This window comes from Camelus dromedarius, chromosome 7, assembly GCF_036321535.1.
Source record: "Camelus dromedarius isolate mCamDro1 chromosome 7, mCamDro1.pat, whole genome shotgun sequence".
Lineage (NCBI taxonomy): Eukaryota > Metazoa > Chordata > Mammalia > Artiodactyla > Camelidae > Camelus > Camelus dromedarius.
The window spans coordinates 62176441-62202965 of record NC_087442.1 but is presented as its reverse complement, the minus strand read 5'-3'; the positions used below and the strand labels follow the sequence as shown (position 1 = coordinate 62202965).

The 26525-nt window shown below is 39.0% G+C and overlaps 1 protein-coding gene across 3 annotated transcripts in view; it reads right to left on the bottom strand.

Annotated features, from left to right (window-relative positions):
• Positions 1-26525, bottom strand: part of CDK6 (cyclin dependent kinase 6) — a 215840-nt gene that overhangs the window by 140786 nt on the left and 48529 nt on the right. For all 3 annotated transcript variants that reach the window (XM_031454896.2, XM_064487569.1, XM_010979675.3), the window contains exon 3: positions 19659-19794. In XM_031454896.2, the coding sequence (XP_031310756.1) occupies positions 19659-19794 (136 nt within the window). The remainder of the gene's footprint in view (positions 1-19658; positions 19795-26525) is intronic.

The window sequence follows — 26525 nt, the reverse complement described above, 5'->3', positions numbered from 1 at the left end:
GTTTCTCTATGTTCTTATTTTTAATTGAAATAAGAATCGATGGTGAAAAATCCACTTCTGAACATCAGATCACAACATTTAATAACTTATTAAATTATATACTCCAATATTCAGCAAAGCTCCAACAGAAGCCAATTACTGATTATCCCCTAAATCAGGGATCAGTAACATGAGTAACAGAAAAACTCATATTTAGTCTACCCATTTACAAGACAAGACAAGAGCCCGTGGTTAGGGATTGACCATATATTCATGTGGGCTCCCATTTAGGTACACTTTACTAATTCTTCTTTGTGATCTAATATTTAAAAGATTATAAATACCTAAAGAGGTTAATTTCTCCAAATCCATATATTATTTTGACATTAAAATTAAGGAATATTTTCATGTATTATTAGATATACATAAAATAGGACAAGAAGACCATCTTTTAAAATTGGCATCTCTTGCTCAAGTAAAATTGGTGCATCGCATTTACAGCCTGACATCATGGCAGAAGTTGACTGTGGCCCTTACTGAACAGTCATCTCCGCCCCAGATCTGTGGTTCCTTCCTACTCTCTCCTGTCAACAGGACGAGGGGACCAATTTGTTGCCGCTGGATCAGCTGTAACTCCTGCTGTCCTGAGTCAGCCCAGGGAATGATACGAACAGTTCACCTGGGAAGGAGAGACTTGAGCTCTGTCTCTGCTTCACTGTGAGATCTCAGACAAGCCCCTGAGACCCTGCTTCATCCTCTATGAAGTGAGGGTCTCAGACTAGACAGATGCCACAGGATTGGAACAGCTCTAACATTCATCACTGACAATATTTCCAAGCTCTCCTCAGTGATCATGCCACCCCTTCCTCCATATAGGAAAGGACGAAGTCTAGAAGATATGACAGTGTTACTTCTACTCAGTTATTATTTAGCCCTTACTTAAAGTTATTTTAGATGGTGCCAGAATTTTCCTCAGTAACATCAGGAATTCAGTGAAATCCCAGTATGATTATTCTGCCCATTCTTTTGTCCTTGGTGCAGTCACACAGATGAACATCAGCGCATGTCTCCTACACTCATCATTAGTGACCCTTTTCAGAACTCCTGTCTGACAAATACTCATGCTCTCAAGCAAAATGGCGTCTTTTCAAAAAGAAAGTTCTAAGCACACAAATATGAACTCAACACCTGCTGGGGTTAAAACATGGTGATAAACCATTCTCTCTGTTTTTTTTCTATGAACAGTTTTAATGATAAGTTCAAACAAGTAAGTTTCAATGAACACAACTTCACCTGGGACTGTCGCATTCACCCGTCCCTCTGTGCTGACAATCAGATTTTTACTGGACAAATTACCCCAAAGCACAGTATGTGCTTACAAAGGTTAGTCAGGACTCTGGGTAACAGCAACTTAATCATTTCAATCTTTAAAAAATTAAGCAAGTTTTTGGAAGCCTCTAATTTATTCTAGAGTTTCTTTTCTCATGTTGGATAGCCTGCCTCCTCTAAAACTCGTTCTCATTTCCCAAAGCTCTTGTCTGTCTCTCAGAGCTGCCATGGCTCTCAGTGAAGACGCCTGACAAGAGTCAGTTGGCAGGATGGATCTCTCTGGAAATGGAAGTTGTCTGGAGCCCACCAATTTTAACGACTTCAGTTTGGACTGAAGAAGAGTTTATTGCCACTCTAGTCCCCTTCCCTGTGGCACTAAATTACCAACGATTAAAGAGCCCGTTTCCCCTCACCCTCTTGGCCCCCACCACCCTTCTCTGCTCCCAGCAAAAACATTAAAAAAAAAAAAAAAAAAAGCTCCCCAAAGGACAAAACCTGCCACCAAGGCAGCCGCGCTGTGGTAATTTCCCAAGGCATTATGATTGATAATGATCAGCCAAGCGTGGGATAATAGCTCCCCTTAATGTACCGGTCCCTTTGAAGGGTTAAAATCTGGCAGATGTTGATAGCTGACACTCCTTGCTAACAGGAAAGACACATTGCTGTGGGGCCCACTTCTAGGCTTTCCCTTCCCCGCAGCTGTCTGTGTAGAGCTAATTGTATCCACTTGTTTAACCTCGGGGAACGTCTGGAGGGGACCCAGTGCCACAAGGGTACCTTTTTTTTTTTAACGGTCATTTCCTCTCTGGTGTAACTTGCATGACAGTATGTGACAAGCAGAAATTAATGGGGACACTGCTGTGCCAATTCCTCCTGAATTGCTGACACTGGCTACAGGCTGCCTGTTTGCCACCAAGCCAAGACCTCACATGAAACATGGCGAGGGGCCCACGGCTCTATTCACCAACCAGCCAGCTGGTCAGTGATGAGAGGAGCCGAAACAATGTGGGGCGCCCACACCAGGAAGAAAATGCTCTACCGGCCTCTTCAAACCAAGGAGGTAGCATTTGCTGGAAGTTAATATGCTGGTTTATTTTCCTGAGTAGCAAACTGCAGGACTCCAGTCCCCAACGTACTTGGGGTATCAGAAGTGTTCCTCCGCCAAAGCCTCCTCAGGTGTCAGCGAGGGGAGGAATAGCATTCAGGGAAAAGGAAGACAAGTGGGATTCATCTCCCAGGAAGCTTTTCCAGCAGGCGGCTTCCAGGAAAGCCTAGGAGCCAACGGGGTAGCTCTTGCCTCTAGCGAACTACCATGGTGCTGCCCCGTTTAAAAATTCTATGCATGGGCTATCTCTTTCACTCCTTCTCACACATACAAGCACACACACAAAAGCATCTCGAGTTCAAGCCCATTAATTGTCTGCCACGTTTTACAAGGTTGGGGAATCTGCCCCAACTCTGGCAAGATCCGCTTTCTCCTCTTTATATAACCAGGAATCAAACTCAGCTGGCGGGCGCTTAAAGGGTGGCTCGGTTATAGATTAGGCCCTGCTGATTTCAGCTGAGAAGAACAAATAAAGGCACAGAAATTTTAAAAAGGGGAGAAGGGGGAAGGGGCAAGCAGAAACATCACCTAACTATCATGTTGTGTATGACTCAAAAGTCAAGTTTAAGTTTCGAGAAAGATGGAAAGCTGCAACAGGAAAATTACACCGGTGTTTTATAATAAATTTGGAAGCCCTAAGGGCATGTCAAAAAGGCACAACAAAGAGGCTCCTCAACTCCGTGTCTGGGCATGGCATAAAGTGAAAGTTTGGTGCTCTGAAGTAGTAGGTACTCTCGTAAAAACAAGAATCTGTTCAATTCACTTTTTCTTCCATCCCAAGTTTTACAGCGTACTAGTTGACGTTAAGATGTAGCCAGTTTCTAAGAAAATAAGGAACACTCGTAGCGACCAGGGAATTCAGCAAATGAACAATGTGCAGTTTTGGTCTGCGTTAGGCCTCTCGTTTTGGGGGAGAATTAGTGCCAGGAGAGGTTGCAATAACCCGCTGCGTTACCAGGTTGACCCTAGGGAGAAATGACATGTGTTTCCACTTCTGAGAGGACTTTTCCAAGCCAGCATTAGAGCAGTGGCCTCAGGATGGTCATTCTTTGGCCACAAAGAGTTAGTTACAGCAACAGGCAGTCTATCTTTCCACCAACAAATGGAATTAACAAAATTCTCCAACTCACTCTGGCAAGAAACACAAGATCAGAGAGAAAATAAAAGAGCATGCACATAAATGCAAATGTACCTCTAGCAGATAAAGGCTCTGGGAAAAACTTTAGTGGATGGCCTGTTATTTCTATAAATATAATTTAGGAAAGGTTTAAGACATTTCTAACTCAGAATTGGAATGCAGGCCTGGAAAAATCACAAAGGAATAAGTCATGGAAGTGGGAACACTAATCTCTTAAACAAACACATTTCCAAAATATACTCTATAATGCTACCTGAGCCATTTTTTTTGGTATTCACTGCCTATACAGTCTTTAAGGACTCCTGCTTTCTGATAACAAAGTAATATTTCAATGAAAATTCAAACACACCAAATCCAAATGGGGCTGAGAACACACTGTGTACATAACTGGTCCCTTTGCCAAGACCAATGTGGAAACCTTAATAAACAGGAATCCCAGACAACTTCGGATATTCTCGTATGACAACTCGATGGTCTGAATTTGAACCTCTCAAAATTGACTCTGCTGAGAGTTGCTACAGGGCTTTTAAACAGGGTGGCCAGAGAAGTCTTCCCTGAAAGGGTGACATGTGAGCCAAGACTGGAAAGAAATGAGGGAGTGAGCCATGGGGATGTACAAAAGCAAAGGTGCCCAGAGGAAGGAATGTTGCAGGAACAGAGGGAACGAGTGACGGGTGAGGGGAGGCGAGGAATCTCTATCAGGCTGTAGTGGGTTCAGTGGTGGCCCCCCAAAGACATGTCTACATCCTAGCCCCCAGAACCTGTGACTATGACCTTATTTGGAAAAAGGGCCTTTGCACGTAATCAAATTCAGGATCTTGAGATGACGAGATTCTCTTGGATTATCTGGGTGGGCCCTAAATCCAATTACAAATGTTCTGATACAAGACAGGCAGAGAGACTCTGAAAACAAATATATGTATGTATGTGTACGACTGAAGCATTGCACTGTACACCAGAATTGTCACAACATTGTAAACTGACTATACTTCAGTTAAAAAAAAACATATATGTGTATGTGTGTGTGTGTGTGTGTGTGTGTGTGTGTATCAGTTATTTAAAAAGACAGGCAGAGAGATGGAAGAGGAGAGGACACAACCACAACAACAAAACAAGACAAACTGACCCTGCAGACATTCCCAAAGACACGTGCCTGTGACATCATGAGCTTGAAGTGTGACGTCCACAGCTTCTAGGACAGCGCCGCAGCCTAGCCACCAGAAGGTGGGCCGGGGCACTTCTCAGTGTTCCTCACTAGTTAAAATATTACTTGTATTTATGAATTTAGCCCTTGCTTTCATTTCTGAGCTCCCCAATTTTTCTAGCCTATAAATATCCAATTTAACGAGGCCACAAGGAGTAAAAGAATGCCACATGTGGAATCTGATTGCGCAGGTACGTTTTAGAAATGCGTATTTTCAGGTTAGACAGGGGATACCTGTACTTATTAAAACAGCCTCTCTCAGCTCAAATGCCACACCGCAGTGGTCAAAAAGCAGCATGGCTTGTCAAAGGCTATCCAACTGCACACAGGTTCGACTGGTGAGTTAGGGAAGGAAGAAGTGTATTTTAAAAGCCAACTCAGCCAGCAGCTGGACAGAACACATTTCCAGGCTTCACAGCCCTTCCTGATGCTTCATTAGGCCTCTTATCAGAACAAGAAGAATAGAGATCTCTGTTAGGGCTTTCCTGCGGCAAGGAAAAGACAAGGCCATGATTTTCCAGTCCATTTCCCCTGGCAACAGGCTCATCAATCACCAGAAGCTAGGACTTTGTTTTTTTGGCTGGAGGAGAGAAAGCTCAGTGGTTTGTGTCCAAATGAAATAGGACACTCTCCTACCCAATCCTTCAGGTTATCGGCAAGAGCTACCACCTCCACCTTAAGAGCATCTGCTTAAGGGCTCTCAGGGCTAAGCTGGACACAGCAGCTTCACTGACTACACACGACTCAGCCTGGGAGACAAGCTATTTTGAATGTGTTTGGTGACAGCAGTTTTCTAAATCCAACAAAGGGACTGCTAAGGCTGTGGGTATTTATCTTTCTGTAAATGATGTCTCCTCGACAGTTTTCATTTGCTACCATCCACCCTGGTCTATTTTCATCTTTACATATTCAAAAGGCCACAATGCAAAGGGGCGACAGACTATAAGGAAAAGTAAAAGAAAAATTAATAAATCAATAAACATACATACAAATTCCCTTTGCTTGGCATCACTTTCCCCCTTCTGAAGAAATGTAGGTTGTCTTTGAGTGGATAGTGGAGTGATTCACAGTATTATAAGGGCAAGTGTGTGTTATGAAGAGTGCTGTTAGCATTTTGAGTCTCAAATAATTTACTTCAGGAAAAATTGGATAGACATCTGACACTCCTGCATTAACGATGTCTTATCTATTTGTGGGCAATCTCCCTGTACAGGCTGATTCAGGGTTTGAAAGAAACGTTCCCTTTTTAGCAGGCACAGAATCATGCCTGGTCCTAAAAAGCCTTTGCTGAACTATATCCTGTAATTGTTATGAGCTCATTTTAACAAGAGGACTGAAAGTTGATTTCATGTAAAAAATATTGAAAACCTAGAGATCATTAAAGAAACCCACACTGGTGCCTGCCACTGTAGTAAAAATAGGCTTGTAACTTTATTCTGTATGCCGACATTAACTTAAAAGCTTACTACTCACCAGCAATTGCTTCCATTTATAATCAAGTGAAATTCCTCCACTGCCCATTTATACTACTTAATGGTAAAATGCCAATAAGATTAAAGGAGATAACAAGATTGGTGTTAGTAAGCCTTAATAGAAAGCCTATCACATTATTTTTTCCCAGTCTTTGAATGTTTGCCCTTTTGTCAATATCGTCAGCATCAATAAACACATACTAAATGTTTTAATGCACACTGACTGTTTCACAAACTCTGCCCTATTGTGTCCTAACACAAAGGCCATGATACTATATTGCTTATTCTTATGTTGGGCTCAAGAAAAGATTCAGACATAAGAATTTCAACGTTTCTAAAACAGAAGGCATTCCCCATTAAAAAACAAGTTAAAATACCCTTTTGTCAGATTATAAAAATATGAAATTGAATCTTATGAAATTGCCATTTGTGTTGGGCAAAAACAGTTAACTATTAACAATTTCGTGTGGCTTAATGTATGTGCTCATTTTAGACCATAAATATAAATAACCCATAATACCTCAATGAAGATACACACTTTAGCACATTTCCTTCTAGTTTTCTATACATGTATTTGAAATACATTTTAAAATTGGGATCATGTTATATATACAGTTTGAATATTACCTTTCTTTAGGCAATTCTTCAAAAACGAGTTTTTAAAAAAATCATTCTGTTATCTGCATTTTCATAATTCATTTAATCATCTCCTATCATGGTACATTCTGATTTTTAATGTGCATTTTACTGATTATTTGTGCAGTGGAATACCTTCCCTTTCCATCTACCAGCCATTCTGTGTATATGTATTTCTTTGCAAATTTGTCCGTTCATGTTCTTTATTCATGTCTAAATTAGATAATTTTCTTTTTCTTATTGGTTTCTAAGGGCTTTTCATATGTTAAGGATATTAAATCTCTGCTGGCAAATTTTTTTTTTGCCTTTTAGTTCTATTTATACTATTTTAAGTTTAAAATTTTTATAGTCTTACCTATGAATCATTTCCTTTATGATAACTTCTACTATTTTATGCTTTGAAAACTCTTCTTTCCTCCCGGTTCTGATATTTGATATATTATTCTCATCATTAAAAGAATTAATAGCAGCACCCCCCTCCCCTCCATATACACACACATACCTTTTAAAACTATTAAGTATTCAGACTTTAAGCAAAGCCATAAAGGAGAACACTTGCTCGGCATCCAAAACTGAAATGCTGTCTTCAGCCTCCTAACCAGCACTAAATGTTACTAAATCAGGCCTGTTTCTAGCAAAATTTACAAGCAAACTCAGCTGTCTCTTTTCTAAGGAAAATTTCCTGCTGTACAAAGGGTTACCTCTGAACAGTATCTCCATTATTTCACCCATGACTCCATTCCTAATTTTCTGTTTTCTGGCAGCTGCTCTCTAACTTACAAATAATGCATGTCTTTGTTTAGAGTCCCTTAAAAAAAACTGTATATTCTAAATGTGGAAGAAAGCTCAATTTATTTTACTTTGAAACCTGAGAAATCAATAACATGAACCATATGGTAATTATGGAACTTGGTGATAAATAACGTAAGAAGTTCTGTGAAACTGCGGCGGTGAAAGTGATGGCGTGGAAACAGGAAAGAAAAGAAGTCCTTTCTCTTGGTGTGTGATGCTTTCATAAATCTCTCTCCCTGGGAGGATACCAAAATGCAACTCTTTCCTTAATTCATGCTAATGTAATTTATATTTTACTTTCTTCCCAGTTCCTAAAGTGTTTTCTATCATTATCTTACAGAAGTGAAGAGACACGTATCAAGGGCAGTTAGCTGAGCGGCAACATTTAGAACAGATGACGTCAAAGACAAACTTAACCAATATTTATGTCCTTAAATTTCACTGATTTGGATTCACGTAGTTTGGCATTGAAGATATGAATCAACTAATCTTTAATATCTGGTTGAAACACTTAAAGGGCTTCAGGTCTACAAGATAAATTGCTATGACCAGAGTAAGAATCATAATGGGGGAACAGGCGTGAGTAATGTCATGTTTCAGATATCTACACTCAGCATCTCCTACTTTTAAAAGAGCTAACTTTTTGTGGGGTTACATACATCTCTCCTTTCTTCCTGGAATCAGGGGCCCATTAAATCAATTCTTCTCTTGTTACCACCAAACTGTGTCTTCTCTCTTCTTGTGCCCCCATCCTCCTGACCCGAAATCTATTTTTACAGAGGGAGGGGACGGACAGAAGCAGGGCCCTTACCTATAGCTTTTACACCACCTTTGTCTCAGCAAACACTCCAGGTCTTCAGCTATGGGTGATGGTGAATTTCTCAGTTCCAGATTTGAACAAGAAAATGTGATACATTAGTGAAATTAAAATGTTCATGAAGTGTTCCAACATATTCACAGAACTAAACATATTCATTGAACAACTTCAATTAAGGATATCTGTTTCCAGATCAATCAATATCTGATGGCTCACTGTAGACTTAAACCTTTAACACTGGAGTCCCTAAATGTAATTCATAGTGAAACCTCCTATTGCCCTGTGGTCCCCAATTCCCTGCTGTGTCCTATTTTAACTTTCCAATCTAAAAGTGGTGTGACTATACTACAGTAGAATGATAAATATTTCTCTGGTTTTGTCCAAGAAAGGAAAAATGAACACGTATAGTTAGGGACAGCAGACAGCAATGGTAAACATAAAAACCAACAAAGCTGCTAGCTTGTATCTGTTTAAGGCTTAGAACCACAAGTGGAAGAAATTCTGAGCGCTTGAGTCTTCTAACTCACGAGCCTCAAAGTGAGTAGCTGAATACTACGTTACTGTCAAGCGCTAAAACCTACACCTAAGATTCTCTTAAGTTTCATATGGTTTTGGTTCCTCATCAGTAAAATAATGTTAGGAATTCTGACCGGTTACACTCACAAGTTTGGTAATGGCTTACTAATTTAGGACGACAAAGAACTGTCAGAATATTAAGTGAAATGAAACAAAAAGCATCTTTCAAAAGTCAAATCATGCTGTGTCATGAACACTTTTTTTTTTTTTAAGAATAGCTTTCTGAGTGGCTTGAGAATTTCTAGTTAGAATTCTCATATTCCTAAGCGTCTTCTTTTTAATTCATATTAATGAGTTAGCATTTTCCAACAGACCATCTTAAGGAATAAAACATCAGCTTTTTTGAACAAGTATATATGGATGACTTTAGTTAAAATGCCACACCTGATTCTCCTGGGCTTAGGTTAGAGTCTTCTGCACGGCTGGGTCACCTACGCATAGGCAAGCAAATATTCCAGAGGTTTGAGTCATTTCAGACATTTTCCATTTCCAAGTAGGGTCATATGTCAAACTGTAGGAGAGCATTTCTGAAACAGTACTGTCTACAAGCACCATCAGAAGGTACTTATTGGAAACTCCCTCCTGAGATGATGTTTGGGATTAGCTTTAGGTCAAGGTTGTGGATTTAAAGAAGCACCCCAGGCAGTGATTCTATAGGTGATTCACTGACCACATTTGGAGAAACGCAGAGCATTATGTTTAACCTAACTTCATTAACCCTTTATTAGATGGTAACTCATTTTTGCAAAATTTGTTGGGTTTAGCTTATTTTCCAGGCATCCAAATTAGACTTTCATCAAATGGCAGTAGCTGGACTTCTAAAGATTAGATTTATACTTGATCATTTCTAATATTCCAGGAATTCTCATTTACTTCCTAAGACTTCAAGAATCACAGTGTCCAGATGCTTGGCATCAAGGCTCTGATTTAGATACATGAATCCAAATTCAGGTCAAACTCTCCTCATTTGACTTTCCACTGGAGTCAATCTTTTTGGAGAATTTTGCTCTTTGAGAGTGACAATGAAAAAGAGGGAAAATGGAACGAGAGTAATTGCAGCAATATTTCATTTGCTGGAGATGCTTGATTCTCATAACTTCCATGATGGGGTTTTCAAGACTTTGTTGGACAACTATTGAAAGCACTTAATTCATTCAACAGATATTCAGTAGAACCAATAATGATTTTAACTGCAATGAAAGGACTGATTAATCCTTTTCACCTTGCTTGGGAATGAGGAAGAAGGTACTATCTTAGATAACTGATGGATACCTTCTCCAGAAACCTTTCACTAATTTAAAATTTAGTGATTTCAAATCCTAAGCAATTGCTCTAGTAGAATGGTGCTTTCTTAGCTTCAACTCCACAATCATATGGGTATCTGAAATTTCTGAATAAGAATGATGAAAATCCAAATGAATAAATATAGGAGAGTATTTCCAATTAGATTTTTTTAAAGTAACTTAAATCTTTGAAGATGCTACTTCTCACGGTGGGGATGGAAAAAAAATTTTGCATACAGTGGTGAATATACAGAAATTTACCTTTAAAATTTTTTTAATGTGTAACTATCAACTTATCTTTTAGCTATAAATCCCTGAGAAATGAGAACTGGGTCTAAGATTCATAGCATCAATCAATCTCTTCAATGGACCTGGCTTCACATTCTTAGTATCCAACACGTTTAGCAGAGTCCAACATTGAAAGAGAACAATTTCTGGAATTTAAAAAAGTCAGCACTGTATTAAAGGAGAAAATGCCTTATAGTTCTGGTGCAGATCAGTTATTGGCTTTAGACTATACCTAAACCAAGCCAATCAAGCAAATTCTTAGTTACAATACGTATAATCCCACAGTGTCCACGCCCACCATGAAGAAAGAGCCAAGTAGATGTGTGAGATATGGCATATTCTCAGCTTTCTCTTCTATTATATATTTGTATGTGTATACATATGTATGTACATGAATCTATCCCTGAAAAAGTACAACTTCCTCACTTGTACAACAGGAAGCTAGGTGCCTTTGTTATGAACCCTCTGAAATGTAGGCATCGATATATAGTTACCAACACATGAGGGTACTCTATGTAGTCCAGACAGTACTGGGGGAAATGCTATAAACTACAGTCCTGACTTCACAGCTCTTACCTTCTAGTTGGGAAAGATAAACAACAAATATTTAAAAAATGAAATCATTTCAGCTAAGAGTTGTGAAGAAAATAAAACGGGTCAACATGGTGCCATGTGGTAAAATGTAAGCAGATGTGGAGCTTTAGGTGAGGTGGCCAGGGAAGGAGTCATGAGGATGTGACATGAGTCGGGATTAGAATGATGAGACACAGGCACCCAACTTGCGGGGCTTGGGAGAGAGAGGAGTGGGGGATTCCAAACAGAATGAACGGCGAGTTCCCTCACTGAGCTGGAGGCACGTTGTAAGAAGGGCAAGAAGGCAGGTGTGGCTGAAGAACAGTGAAGCGAGAGGGTAGAGGCAGATCAGAGCTGGGGGTGGGGAGAGGGAAGGGGAGGGGAGGAAGGAAGAGCCCTAGTTCATATAGGACTCCTGATTTTACTCTACAGGTCACAGGAAACCACTGGAGAAAAGTTTACAGCAGGAGAGTCACACTATTATTTATGCTTTTCTAAGGTGCCTCTGGCTGTTATACAGAGGATAGTCTACAAAAGGGGCAGGAGTGGAAGCAGCATGTTTAGTTAGGAAGCTGGTTTTATTGGTTGGACTAGAGCTTTAGCAACAAAATACTAAGAAGCAGCAGGACTGGGGATATCTTTGGGGGATAAAACCAAAAGTACTTGCCAAGGGATTAGATGAAGATTGTGAAGGAAAGAAAGAAACCCAGAAGGATGCTTAGGTCTGGTGTGCAAATACCGAGGGAAGGCTTTAGTTGGGAAGAGGATTCTCGGGAAATGGTTTGGTGATGAGATACTAAATGGCTGGTTGACTACAATGCATTTAGAGCAATGGGGAGAGGTCAGGCTAGAGAATAATGATATCTGAAGGTTCCGGCATGGAGGACGTCACCTGGCCAGAAAGTGTAGCTGGGAAGAGAAGACAGCTGAGGGGGAAGCCTTGGATGTTTCAACATTTAGAGGGAAAGAGCCAGGAGAAACTATAAGCAGGGAACTTAGGCTCACATGAAACTTAGGTGAGGAACAGCCCTTCGTTGTGTGGGGTACCCTCTGCTGTCTGTCACTGTGGGGACACGGACTCGATATATGCTGCCTGCAACTTTTTAATGGGCTCTATAAACAGATTCGATGCCCAAGGTGAGGAAGCATTTTCTAAAGAGATTCCAACTTATCTATCATTAGCTTGATCGAAGTGTCATTTGTTTACTTTAGTGAGTCAGTATTTATTTTAGTGAGTTCGTCTTACGGTACTTTTAGAAAGACACTAGTTTCCCACACTACCCCTCAACCCCGTGCACCCATATTTCCTGTTAGGAAAATAAAAAACAAAACAAACAACTAAATAACTCTGTTATAATTTGTTATTACATACTTTTAGATAGTCACAGATTTGCATAATTATGTCCTCTTTCTCCTGATACTTTCAACTACTACAAGAGCTTGGGAAATTGCTTAAGGATTTGCTTCTGGGACAGTCCTCAAAATCTAGATGATCTGAAAATGTTCTCCCTGAAGAAATTCCTTGAGTTACTGAAAGTCACCACAAATGAAGCTCACTCACCCTCCACCTCCCCCTAATTTGAGGTGAACTCAGTGTTGACTCACTTCCTTCCGATAATCTCTCCTATCAGAGTCCATGGCCAATTGCTGGGGCAACTTTGATTTAACCGTCTAGCAACTCCCAAGCTGGCTGCTTAACTTTTGCTTAGCATTGTATCTGATGCTTCTCTTTTTAAAACTCCCCCTAAATTCTGTGTGTGGGTGGGGTGGGGGTGGGGCAGGCACAGACATAGGTAAGGGTTGGGCAAGGGTGGGGTTTGTGTGCAGAAAGCATTTCTTTTGAGTTAAAAGACTACATTCCAAGCCAACTTTCCAGAGAAGAACCATGACGTAGGTTACATACCGTAGGAAAATTCAGATGCCTGTTGTTGCTGTTTTCTTTTTTTTAAATAAAACAGAATGCCTCGAAGCACAATCATTAAAATACCAGGAATGATGTGCTATTTACAAGGCAAAATAAGGGCCTAGAATATGCATACGTTGATTAGGGGAAACATGACAATAACCAGTCCTATAAAATGTTACATTAATGTGGAGGGGTAGTGGAACTAAAATGGAAGACTCTTAGGATTCAGGTGGAGAGAGCCCAAAGCCAGGGACTGACGAGGAAGCTGGGGCAGAGCCTGGGGAAGCCAAGAGCGCGGGCGTGTGTGTGTGTGTGTGTGTGTGTGTGTGAGCGCGCAATGAGGGGTGATAATGGTAATGTGGGGACAGTGAGGGGACAGTGAGGGACAGGGTAGGAGGCAGGGGTGGGAAAGGTAGAGGGAACTTAGGATCTTCAGTAAAAAGACGAAAATAAGCTGTCTGGCAAGCACGCTGGCAAGCTACAAGCCCAGAGAGGTCCATCTGTACTATAGGAGTGAACTATTTTAAGTCAAACTGCTGTACGTTGAGGCCCATCTTACAGTAAAAACCAATACTGGCATGGCTGCCCGTGAGGTCCTTTGCACCAGAACTAGTGTTATTACAACATTCCACTTTGCTCATTAAAATTTATCTTATTAAACAGTCCTCACAGGCATCTTTCACAAATGCACTTTCTTTAACAATCATTTCATGTTACCACGAGAGGCATTAAACACTGGGCGAGATGTGTGCGCGTGGGCATGTGTGTGTGTTTAAAAAAAAACATGGTCTATTCAATTTAAGTCCAGCCATGATATTAGACTGAAAAAAAAGTCCTTCCAGGATCCTTATCATTATTGTGGAGTGTTTGTTCTTTGAATTTCTCATCTTGTTTTTGGGATCACTTTATTATGCAACATCTGCTCTGAATTTCAAATGTGATAAACAGAGTATGAGTGTTGGTGGCAGATGGCTAATGACCGGCAGCGACAGGGCATTCAAGCCTGCCTTGTTTTCTGAGAAGCGATATTTTCATGTTAATTTGCTCTGTGTCCTGCAAAGATGAGACTAATCACCTGCTCATAATTCAGGCAAAGTGGAGACCACCAGGAGCCTAGAGGGGCCGTGGCTTGATTCCTTTAGGGGTGAGAGGAGAGAAGGCTCTGGGAGACTTTCTTCATCTGGGTACAAGGACCAGGCAGTCACTCTGCATTATGTCAGATCGCGAAACATGAGTCAGCCCTGGGCATCCCATACTGACACCAGAGCCACCGTTTACTGCAGGCAGATATTATTCATGGAGACAGATCTTTCCCAGAGGCAGAAAACAGGTGCTATTAAGAGTGTGTGTCAGTCTCTGAAATCTGGATTTTGTAAAATAAACCTAATAGTACATTTTATCTCCTACTGAAAATAGTACAAGCGACAGAAATCTCTAAGAAACATTCAATTGAAGATAAAATGAAATCTAATTCACAGAAAAAATGACCCCTACAGACACATAAACCTTGAGTTTCTTTGGCCTTCTCAAGCCCTACAGTATTCATTTGTCATAGAGATACACAAAAAATACGTAATTTTTATTCTAAGATTGAGTCATCCAAAGAGGCCATGTGGTCTTGAGCTGAAAGAACCCTGCTCTGTTTTGGAGAGGCAGCTGATGTTCTGTGTGAGCTTTCAGTGCTTTTGAATTTCTACTTGTGAAATTATATTGTCAATTTCATCAAATATATTACATGTACAGAATGTCCAAAGAATGATACCAGGTTCTCAGAGGGTTTAAAAGATAGTTGAGAAGCCAGGTCATCTATGAAGAGAGAGAATGTACCAGAAAGGGAAGCTTGAGTATCAAATGCTGGTTCAGTGAGAGAGGGCATCCCATTTTCAAAGCATGTAAAGCATCAGATTTTACACAGGAGTCTGTCCCCGTATACATCCTGCCATATAGTTCTTTTTCTAGGTGGCATTACAAATGACTAAAGAACAAGGTGAGGGAATTTCTTCACAGTTCTTTCTGATCCTCTTTTATAGGGTGGCAGATGAAGGCATGAAAGAGAAAACATAATCTAGAAGCCTTTCTTTCCTCAGAAAACCCACATAAACAAAAGGTGCTGTATAAACACAGATACTCAAAGTTTATTATGAACCCTAAAATAAAAAAAGACAATCGTTAAGGTGTCAATTATTGCCTCATAAGTTTAAGCATGGAAATCTAAGAAGACAATATCAAATCCCAAATGATCAAATTAAAATTAAATAGATGGCACTGAATGCCTCTATGTTTAAGTAGATCAAAAAATAACATTGTGAATTAGAAAGAGGAAAGTAAGGTATGGCAACCATAAGCTTATGAGGCAAAGTTTGAGTATTTGTTGATTCCACAGTACAGCAGTCAAGAGCCTTCTCTGTGCAAATGTCACTACCAACATGAAAGACTGTATCTTAGGACATCAAGAAAAGAGATTAAAGAATGTGATGAAAACCTAGAGATGAAGCATGAATAAGATGCATAAACGTGTTTATTTATTTTTTAGAATAAGGTATATTTTTAAATGTTGGAAAGAATCACCTATGATTTTATTTTTATTTTCATCAGCCTCTCAATGACAATTTTAAGTTCAGACCATACAATAATTATAGGATTTCCCCCAATGAGTTCACCCAACTATCAACCTTCATAAATACTTAGAGCTTCAGGAGTGGTTTTCTGCCTTTTTTACTTTTTAAAAACCAGTGGTATTTCAGGGAACTATATTCGATAGCTTATAATAACCCATAATGAAAAAGAATTATGAAAAAGACTACATATATGTATAACTGAATCACTACGCTGTACACCAGAAACTAACACAACATTGTAAACCAACTATACTTCAATTCAGAAAATCCATTAATAATTTTTACATTGCTTACATGTTAGGATGATAATATTTTGGATATGTTGGATTAAATAAAATATATTATTAAAAAAACAAGAAAAATCAAATGGTATTTAAATGCATTTAAAAATTATTACGTGATACATATAAGCTGAGAAAATATGTTCATCGTGGGCTCTTTTTTAACAAACAAGTTGATAAAATGATACAGAAGAGAAAGATTTTATCCCTGTAATAATATGTAGTCAAAGACCATGCAGCACCCCAGTTTTAACCAAGTACAGCTCACCTAGTGCCACTTACATCCTGAATGTACCCTCCAATATGCTGACTTGAGGTGGGCTAACAGGTAAACAGTGCACAGGAAACATAGTGGGGGACGGGTGGCCGAGGAAAAGTCCCATAGCCCAAATGATCTTAATATGAGGCCTTTCCTTGATTTTCTGTTTTTTATCTATTTCATGTTAAAATATTTCACCTGTTTATCCATTTTGCAACATGGCAGGTTCTGATATATGCAAGATAATATCAATAATAATATTTACGATTTTGAAGAACATCTTAGAAAATATTTTGGTACTATAATGCAAAAGGATCAGCTATAGATTGCGTTCATTCACAAATAAGCGGTTCTTTTTTTTTTCTTTTCACTTTAAAACACCACCTAAATGACTTAAATAACCATAGAGAACTGTACCACATGCTTCTATGTGCTCTTACACTCTAAGGTTTTTGAGCGTAGATTCATCACTAATTCAGTTTTGTGTCCTCAAAGCACTTAGGACAGAACTCTCCCTGTAAATATTCAATTAATATTTTTACCAGTACATTTAGAAAAACTCTTATTACAACAAGAATTCTATATAAAGAATCCGATCTGTGTTCCCAATAGGTTGCTCATAATAACAATATTCTCTTGATATAATTATTGAGACTTCTCATAAATAAGCCTATACAACAACAAAACTTTCCTGTTCTTTGGCTGTGTACTTGAAAAATTCAATTAACCAGAACCTCAACTCGGGGGAACTTCCTGCTTAGCAGCTGTTTATCCTGCATACCAATTCTCAAAAAGATGTCAACTTAGAAACAAAAGCTACAAGTGCTTATTAGAAAGAAATTTATATCAATTATTTATTCAGCTTAAAGCTATCCATTTGATGATATTATAGTTCTTTTAAATGATTATTCATGTTTTCAATAATGACCTTAAAGAATCACAAACACTCATATTCTAAACAAACCCCCCCTTATATTCTTATATTTAATAAGGAAGAAAAGCAGATCAACACAGTTCAGAAAATTTTTAAAAATTAAGGATGAAGACAAATAGGGTCTTGTAGTTAGCTTTTAGTAAAGTTAGCAAAAGAAGTTCAATTAGCTATTAACATACAAAATAATAGACTGAAATATTTCTGTTGACCATAGTTTTATTTTACTATGAAAACATCAAAACACCATTAGCCACAAACCTTGAATAACCACAGCCCTTGCCCCCACCTCCACTCCTGTGGGGGTGTTGCCCTGATGGCTGAAGAAATTTAACAGACCCCAAGAGAATCTGCTGTTCAACACAGAATAAAGTGATACTCCCTTTCCCTGAAGATAGAAGAAAAGCTCAGAAATACTTTTAACAAGTCACCTTGTTAAAAGTTGACCTGTTGACAAGCACCAACCCCCTCCTCCCCAACCCCGGCTGGGCCACTCCATGACTCCTGTCCTCTCCTTTACCCCACGTTGGTGGCCACCCTTCTGCCGGTACCTCATTTTATTCTGCTTACCGCTCCACCCCTACCCTTGGGAATTTCCCCCACCTGACTTCATTTCTCCTCTTGCCTAACCAAGCGTTAGTTTAAGCATACCACTCTGGTTTATCAATCGTTTTAACCACAGATACTTCTGTAAATCTTTCTACTCAGCAGCCTTTAACATCCTAGGAGAATTTAATGTAAAGCTCCAACGATCTATGCAGGTGGTAACGTATGGTGTAAATATATGGTTACCTTGTCCTGATGCTTAAAAAAAAGTGATCTCCCCCAAATGAAATTTTTGAATCTAGAAATAAATCAGAAAAATCCAATGCTTATTTTGACAGTCTATGTTTAAGCTGTTGGCAGTCATTTTAAAAATAATTTTCAATTAATTTGAAGAAAAGTTGGCAACATGTCTTATTTTACTGAGTACCTAAGTATAGAAACCATTGTGTAGGGACTGTCAGGATACAAAGATGGATGAGTAGGTAAGATATGGACACAAATAATCACAATAAAAGACAGAAAATATGATAAAGAGGGACAGGCATGTAGAATAAGTTCTAAGACAAATGAAATTACACCCAGCTGTAAAAGTTGGTAGACTGGTATCTGTGGTGGGCTTTGAACAATTTAAGCAGATAGTTATTGGTGGAGAGAGGAAAGAAATGGCAATGAGAAGGAAGGCCACAGGGCGAGGAAACTGCAACCACACCAAGAAGATGGGGATTAGTCTGACCTGGCCAGAGAGTAGAGTGCGCCCTGCCCTGCATACTGAACATGGTATTTTGGACAAACTTATAAAGGAGAGAACTAAAGCCACAGGATTGGAATAGAATTCAAGGCGAAAGAGGGACGAAGAGAAAGAAGAGAAAAGAACCAAGAACAGGTAATTAGAAATATCTTCATGTAAAGGCCCTTCATGTCCTTGAAACTATTCAGGAAGCAATAAGACCATTCCTGAGCACCATACTCTTTTATAAAAGGCAGAAGGGAGAAAATAAATTCAATATCAGCCTAAAACCAAAGAAATAAATCATTCAGTATGTCAAGTTCTAAATTATCAGTATCTGGAAACACCATCTAACTATCACTAAAAGACATTTCTTACTCTGTTCAGAAGATAAACTGTTTTCAGCTATTAACTCGTATCTAAAATGATGCCGAACTCTGTAACTCATTTCCACACAAGGAATGGTAAGGTGAAGGATCTGTTTAACTAAGTCATCTAATTCACAAAAACAAAAAGATGGCTGTGAAGACCTCATGTGATATGCATCGATCTAAAAGATCTACTGGGAAGTTCAATTAAGCAGAACGAAGTAAGAACAGCAAAATTTTGTAAGTTGCTTTTCCTACCAGACTTAAAGGAAGAAAAGAATTCTAGTCAATATACTCCACCAAGCTTGCTGACCTCCCAGGTGCCTGAAGTCATCTTTGAATCTCAAGAGTTTGAGATGCTATCTGGCACTTAGGCTTCCTATAAATGTTCTATGAATGAGAGAAAAATGGAGAAAGAAGGGCCTAACAACCAATATTTCAGATTTACGTAGCATAGGTATGTCCTGGGGCCAGGATACAATTGTAACATTCAATGTACTCACGAATGATGTTTCAAATTATATCTCTCAGAGTCCATGAACCATCAGAAAAAGACTGAGCTCTATTTACTACACTATACTTTCTAAGGTTAGGGCTAGATAATGTACAAATAGGTATTTTCCAGTAATTATAATAGTTTTTCCACTGAACCCTAAAATGAATGAACTGGAATTATATTACATTCTTCAAACATCTCACTTAGTTCTACTAGATATATATTGAGTTCCAAAGGCTCTAATTCTGGCAGTTTCCATAAGGAAAGAATGCCAGTGCTTAACAGACTATAATTGTGTGACTGTTCGACCAGGCAGAGAGATGATTCTTCTTACCTTTATGGTTTCAGTGGGCACTCCAGGCTCTGGAACTTTATCCAAATAAGTGGTCAAGTCTTGATCAACATGTTCAAACACTAGTGTTAGTTTGGTTTCTCTGTCTGTTCGTGACACTGTGCACACATCGAACAACCTAAAAGGAAAAAGAAAGAGGTATTAAGTAGGTGGCAATAAGCAAAGAAGTAACCTGTAAATCTCACACATATCCCTCAATGTGATCATGCAATTAGGAAAAAAAAAAAAAAAAAAAAAGAAAGGCCAGGCTCGATTGTTCCTTGTGATAATATGTAAGGATACCTAGTAGGCTCTGATACTTTAATATCAATATGAAAGTTCAGGAGAGGAGTACTTGGTAAGTGGTGACAAAATCCAGGCCAGCAAAGAGAAAGCACCACGACTGCAATGTGAGAATGTCTGCTTGGAGAGTTTCCTTAGTTAAGATCTTAGGTAGAACTTGCTGATGGAGAAAAATATGGTTCTTAGCTCACAGTGCAAGAATTCTTAAAGAGAGAGATTGAGCACTCTTGGGCGATGCTGGACTCTTCAACTTACATTTTCCTGGAATTTAAGGTGTTATAATCACGCCTATGAAAATAATTATGATGGAATATGGAGAAATTTGGTTTATTTCTAAGGGAGCCTTCTCCTGCTGAATCAAATCACTTCTCTGGAAAAGGCATACATTCCTAGTTTTAAAATTCCAATTTTCATGCTAATCAAAACTGTGGAATTTTAACTTGTTTTTTGGGGGCAGGAGGGCAAAAATTGCATTGGTAAACTATATTACCCTTAAATGATAAAGACAGATTGGCAAGCTATAATTATGTTTGGATGGGTGAATTCAATTTCTCCCATAAAATTCTACAACTAATTCAAAATTTAAAGTTTAAAAAACAAAGCTTTCAGTAGTCAAAAGAATTTTCAAGCCAAATGACAGACTTGACTTTAGTTTCAACAGACATACAATACTATCTGTACAGGAGATGCTCACCGAACATTTGAAGAATTAAACAAACCACCCATAAACAAGCTGTAACTAAATTTCTTGACAAGAATGTAATATAAATACTAAGAAAAGGCTAATAAAAGTGCTATTCATATTATATTCTTTCATTAAAAAAATTAAATACCACTTTCTTCAAAGAAACTAACTATAAATGTGCATATAACTCAATTACTAAAATGCAGGGTTGACTCTCAATTATCCACTTTGTATATTACCTCTGTTAAATTTTTAATGCCTAGCTGGTCACCATGCCACCCTACTGCATTTCTGAGCTAAATGGGCCCCACAACATTTGGTACTTCTCTGTAAATCTAAACTGAACTTTCAAAAGAAACTTAAGAACACTATAATTAAATTAAATCAGATGGGGTGACCACCACCGACCACACATACTTCATTGCCAGATCCAAGCTCCTTTTTAATTTTGAGCAGCTTGGGATAAGTTCTATAACTCCATTAAAGTCAATTAAGATCAACTGAATTTCTTCCTTACATTTATCTACTTCCAAATATTCTGACTACTAAGTTTTAGCCATCTAATTCTAAGCTTAATTTTTCTCCAAATTTCTAAGGTCTTCAAATACCACTAATGTGACCTACTCTGAAAAATTATTCTGATAAAGTAAAAACTCCTAATTAACAAAAATAATGCCATAAGTCATATGCGTGCCATACTGTGAAAAATACGATTGCTGTCATGCATGGGTCTGACAGCTGGGTAGTTTATGAAAACAACTCTATCAATTTGGTAATTCAAGGTAACTACCATTTATTCATAGACTCCTTTGAACCATCTTCTTCCCATTAAACCAACATACTTCAACAGCTTTACTTTTTCCTTCCTTTTGAAGAAGAAAAAGGAGTTCCACAATCACCGAGCTTCTTTTTATCTGTTGCTTTTATTTTTGTAATAAAGTAAAACAGCAATGAACTAAAAATGGTTTGTCCTAAAACAAATACAAACATGGGAACTGCATCATTACAGCTGTGCCTCTTAAACATTACTTTAAAAATATTTTCTATCATAATTAATACATTTGCTTAGTAAAAAGAATATATATATTGTTTATCACTGCCTCTGGTCAACAAAGATTTTAATAGCTCCAGTTCTTACTGCATGTATGATTTGTAACACGTAAGACATTTTGGTAATTTCCAAAAGAAAAAAAAATTTGACAGAGACATAACTGGAGAATGAAGCGATCATAAAACACAGCTAAACCCAAAGGTCACCTGCTCCCAAACCGTTGTCTGTTACCTAACAGCCCTGGCAGCAGGCTGTGTTACTTCATCTCGCTGAAGCCGTTTTCAAACACTCTGTGTGACACAATTCAAGAATAACATCTAACCCACCCAAGTTATTTTCCTCAGAGTTATATCACTCTCTTCAAAATATTAAGAAGCATTGTTGCCACCTGCCGCATCCAGACCCCACACCTGAGATATGCCAAGGCGAGCTCCCTGAAGCCACTGCTCATTGCTCTACATGATAAGCCAGGGAGAAAAATGCACTAATTTTAATTGGCAATTTTTAAAAAAATGGAGTTTTAAAGATATACATTTAAAGACACATACTTAAAGAGACATAGAATAGAACATTCTTGTATAAATTTTAATATATAGAATTACACATTCTTCCAGGCTACAAAAAGAACAGTGTTCGGTAGAAGCGGCTCATGCTGGTTCAAGAAGAGAATCTTTTTAATTTTTTTAAGGTGCTGTTATCAATTTCATCTAGGAAATGAAACACCTTATAGTCTTCTTAGAAATTCAAGAGTGACATCAAGGGAAATAGGAGTCCCAGAAGAACCCGTAGGTTCTGGGTTCCAGCGCTGGCCATCAACATCCTATAGACCCAACGCTCCACAGAAGACAATTTGGGAAATATTACTCAATAATAAGCCATGAAATTTTGTCTGACTTAACTGTTTAGTAAACACTATCATGGTAAAATTAAGTTACATTAGTCATAATGAGTAGAAAATGCATTTTGAATCAACAGCGATAAACACTAATCTTAGGAATCTTAGAACATAATATTTATGATGCTTTCTTGTCTACAGTGACTCCATCTGGAATTACCCCAAAGCAAATAATAATCACTTTGGTGGACAATAAAGAGAAGATAGATGCTTTAATATAACAAATAAGTCTCACATAGAGTAACTGTGCTAAACAAGAACTGAAATTCCCGGTATTTGGCAGGAGGTTAGTGATCTGTAATATACTTATATAAATCAATGAGGAATGTGGCCAGGCTGCCTATAACCCCTACAATTGCAAAACAAAAGAGCCAGACAGGTCTGAACATTTGAACATAAACACAGGAAAATAACTTCAACTGTTTGATTCCTTGTGTTGACCAACATCTTAAAACTTTCTAAAACGTTTTTAGTTTTTTGCTATGCAGTAAACCGACAACAGTATCATTTCAGTGACTGCATGACTACAGTTCCATAAAAGAAATATAATCACACTGTGTTGAATATGAACAAAAATATCTCCGATGACTTTTAGAGGAAATGAAAACTACCATTCAATGTTTATCCATTAGAGCTTAGCTTAATGTGATCCAAGTGAATGTTCAAAACGTAGAAGGGAAAAGTGGTTCTCAGCATTCGCGGAGTCTGTGAATCAAGTTTAGCTACACAAAACACAATTCAAAAAAGGCAGATAGGTCATTATCATTTCATGATTAAGTCAGCCAAGCCCCTAAATATCCCATAAAGTCAGTCCTCTCCAGGTCTCTATTGTCCTGACCCCTCAGCTGCAGGGCAGAGAGCAAGCACTGCCGTCCAGCACAGCACTCAGCTTTCCAGCTGTCCTAGTGATGTAATTATCTCATAACAAAATATCTCCACGAATTAACTCTGCATCCTACCCGTTGTAATTCTTAATGACTGCTTCCTATTCGTGTTCTCCATTTAACTCGCTATTCTGGATCTACTGCATAGGCAAGTCGTCTTCATCTAATGGATGGGATTGCATCCAATAGGTTTGGGATTTCCAAAGATTACAATTTACAAAGGTCTCCCAAACAACATGCTCTGTAAACACAAACCCCGCCTTTCTATTGTGGTTATAATAAAAGGGAAATCTGTATTATTTGCTGTGATTAAACTTTGACCTGTCACAGGAAGTTCTATAAGGAGTTTTTTTCCCTGTTACTTTTTTTTCATACTCTTGAATGTCTGGACATCAAATAGTCCAAGGGCTATGAGATGTCTGGCACAGCTACCTAGGGATGCTAAACAAAGTTTATTTGAACTACAGCCAGACTTTGGAATTGAGAAGAATTAAAAAAAAAAATCTGTGGTCTCTTCCTCGATAGTTCATAAAGCACATACTGTGGCTATAACTTGCATGCACCAAATTTATTCACATATCCCACTAACCCTACACACTACTGGATACTGGCCAGGGTGTTCTCTTTTTGCTCATTAAATACAAACTGCATGTGCAGTTATTCTCAACTAGCACTGAATGGTACAATTCCAGAACTACTTACCACCGACAATGAGTGTGTTGCTAGAGGAAATCACCATTTCAGCAGCATCTGTAAACATTTCTCAGGAGCTACTATGTGCAGGCACTGTACTCAGTTTTAGAGATTCCAACAAATCTAAGACCTGTACTGTTTTTAAGAGCTTCACATCCAGTTGGGGGAGAGTAAAACTACAAGTAGTGATACACGGCTATGTATTTATTCCAAATAAATTCTACAAACACCATATGAAACTTTATATATCAACATCGGAGTAAATTCATCCTGCATCCATCACAGTAGACGTCTGTGATGTCTGCCTTTCCTACATCCATTACCGCTTCTGGAACCATATCCTCATTTTCTGTTGAGGAGCCACTCCTTCCCCATACTCAGGCAACATCGTCGTAGGGGCACAGGTGCAGGATGGCATGTAACCCACCCTGGACAAAGAGTGACAATGACTGATTCAGGGATGGACAGGACCATGAGAATCAGTCCCAGGAATTCTACTAGAACTTCTGGGAAAGTAGAGCTCTCTTTATTCTGGGATTACCAAGCTGGCAACAAAGAAGCCTGCAGCTGCTGGTGGCCATCTTTGCCACCACTTCAGTGAGCCCACCATGGAATACAGCCAAGACCAAAGAGAGTCAGAGCAGAGAGATGATAGGCAAGAGGCTCTGGACAACATCGCTTAAGCACCTGGACTGCCCTGTGCCCAGCCTACCCCTGGATTTATTATTTATGTGAACCAGTATTGCCACCTTCCTGCTTACCCAGTTAGAGTTGGGTTTTATTACTACAACTACGATATCTTAGGATATAAACATTTTGAAATGATTAAATGACTTTGAAATATCAACATCTGACCTCAAATACATCTTCATGTTAAACAAAATGGATTCAGCTCAAGCACGTAGCACTAGGGTTCCCTCTAGGTGCTGTACCAGTTCCTGGACCTGCTGGGAGACTATTCACTCTAGGTGGTCTCTCCAGGAGCACAGCCACTGGGAAAGAGGAACTGACAGCGGCAGAGCAGACAACTTCATCTCTCCCACGGAGCCAGGTGGCTTCTTCCCAGGAGTTCCACTTGAGGTTCCTGGTCTGACCTCAGAGGCACTTTATGGACAAAAAGTAGGGAAAGAGAGAACCCAGACAGACAAGCTTACTGGGCAAAATACTGAGTCACATGTGGATCACTATCTCCCCAAAGTCAAGAGAAAGAAAACGCAGGCAGCTGGACAATGATGAGTTGACACTTCTGCTGAGTCCAGTTTCAAGACAAAATGGTTTTTTAAGTTCAAAAACAACATAAAGTCAACTCTAGAAGCAGAAGAAATCTGCCACCTGAGAAAGTCAGGGACCATTACGGTTTTTTTTTTTTTAATGCTAATTTACTATTATTTTACACTTTAGTTGGTTCATACCGCAGGATTTTTTTTTTTTTTATGATTTTTCCCCTTTTTCTTTCTTTTTTTTTTTTCAAATGGAGGTACTGGGGATTGAATCCAGGATCTCATGCATGCTGAGCATGCGTTCTACCACTGAGTTATACCCACCCTCTCCCCGCCCCAGGACCATTACCATCTTGATTAGAAGAAATAGCATTCACCAAGCCCAGCCACAGCACAGGACTGAGACATGACTCCTATACCTGGTAAAGTCTCCACCAAGACATGATTACCTTAGTTTTAACCTTTTCCTTACACAACAGTTAGAGGCAATCAGCCACTTCACGAACAGAGATATGCAGGTCAAAATAAGGGCCTGACAAGAGTAAATAGAAAAAGAGACCCCCAAACCTGTGGCATTTGGCGTGAGGGGGCGCTCAGGGGCCCCAAGTCCTAAACCCTACTGGCAGGTCAGAGACTACAGATCAGCAAACTAAAGACAGCCTTAAACTGGAAGTGCCCTCTCTCCAAACCTCTGCTTCTTATTTTCCTTTAACTCCCCGGGGCACCCAGGGCAGTGTCTCACACACTCAATAAATGCCTACTGACTGAGTTAAACTTTTCCAAATTATAACTCAGGGAAAAGTCGGGAGCAAAGTAAAAGAGAGGCTCTTCGGAGATGTCATTAGGAAAGCGCGGCCCTCTGAGTAAGCCAGATCTCCTAACTGATGTTACATGAGGACTCACACGCTAACACTTCACATTTACTGACTGACACTTGTTGGTTTGCTCCCTACTAGCTGCTTCTATGTATTTTGGTGTTTTTAGTCCTCATAACAACTCTATGAGATGATATTCATTTTACAGATGAAGAAACAGATGTAGGTAAACTAATATTCACTGTAGCATCAGTCCTAAAAGACAAAAATAGGAACAACCCAAATGTCTATCAATTGATAAATGGATAAACATAATGTGGTACC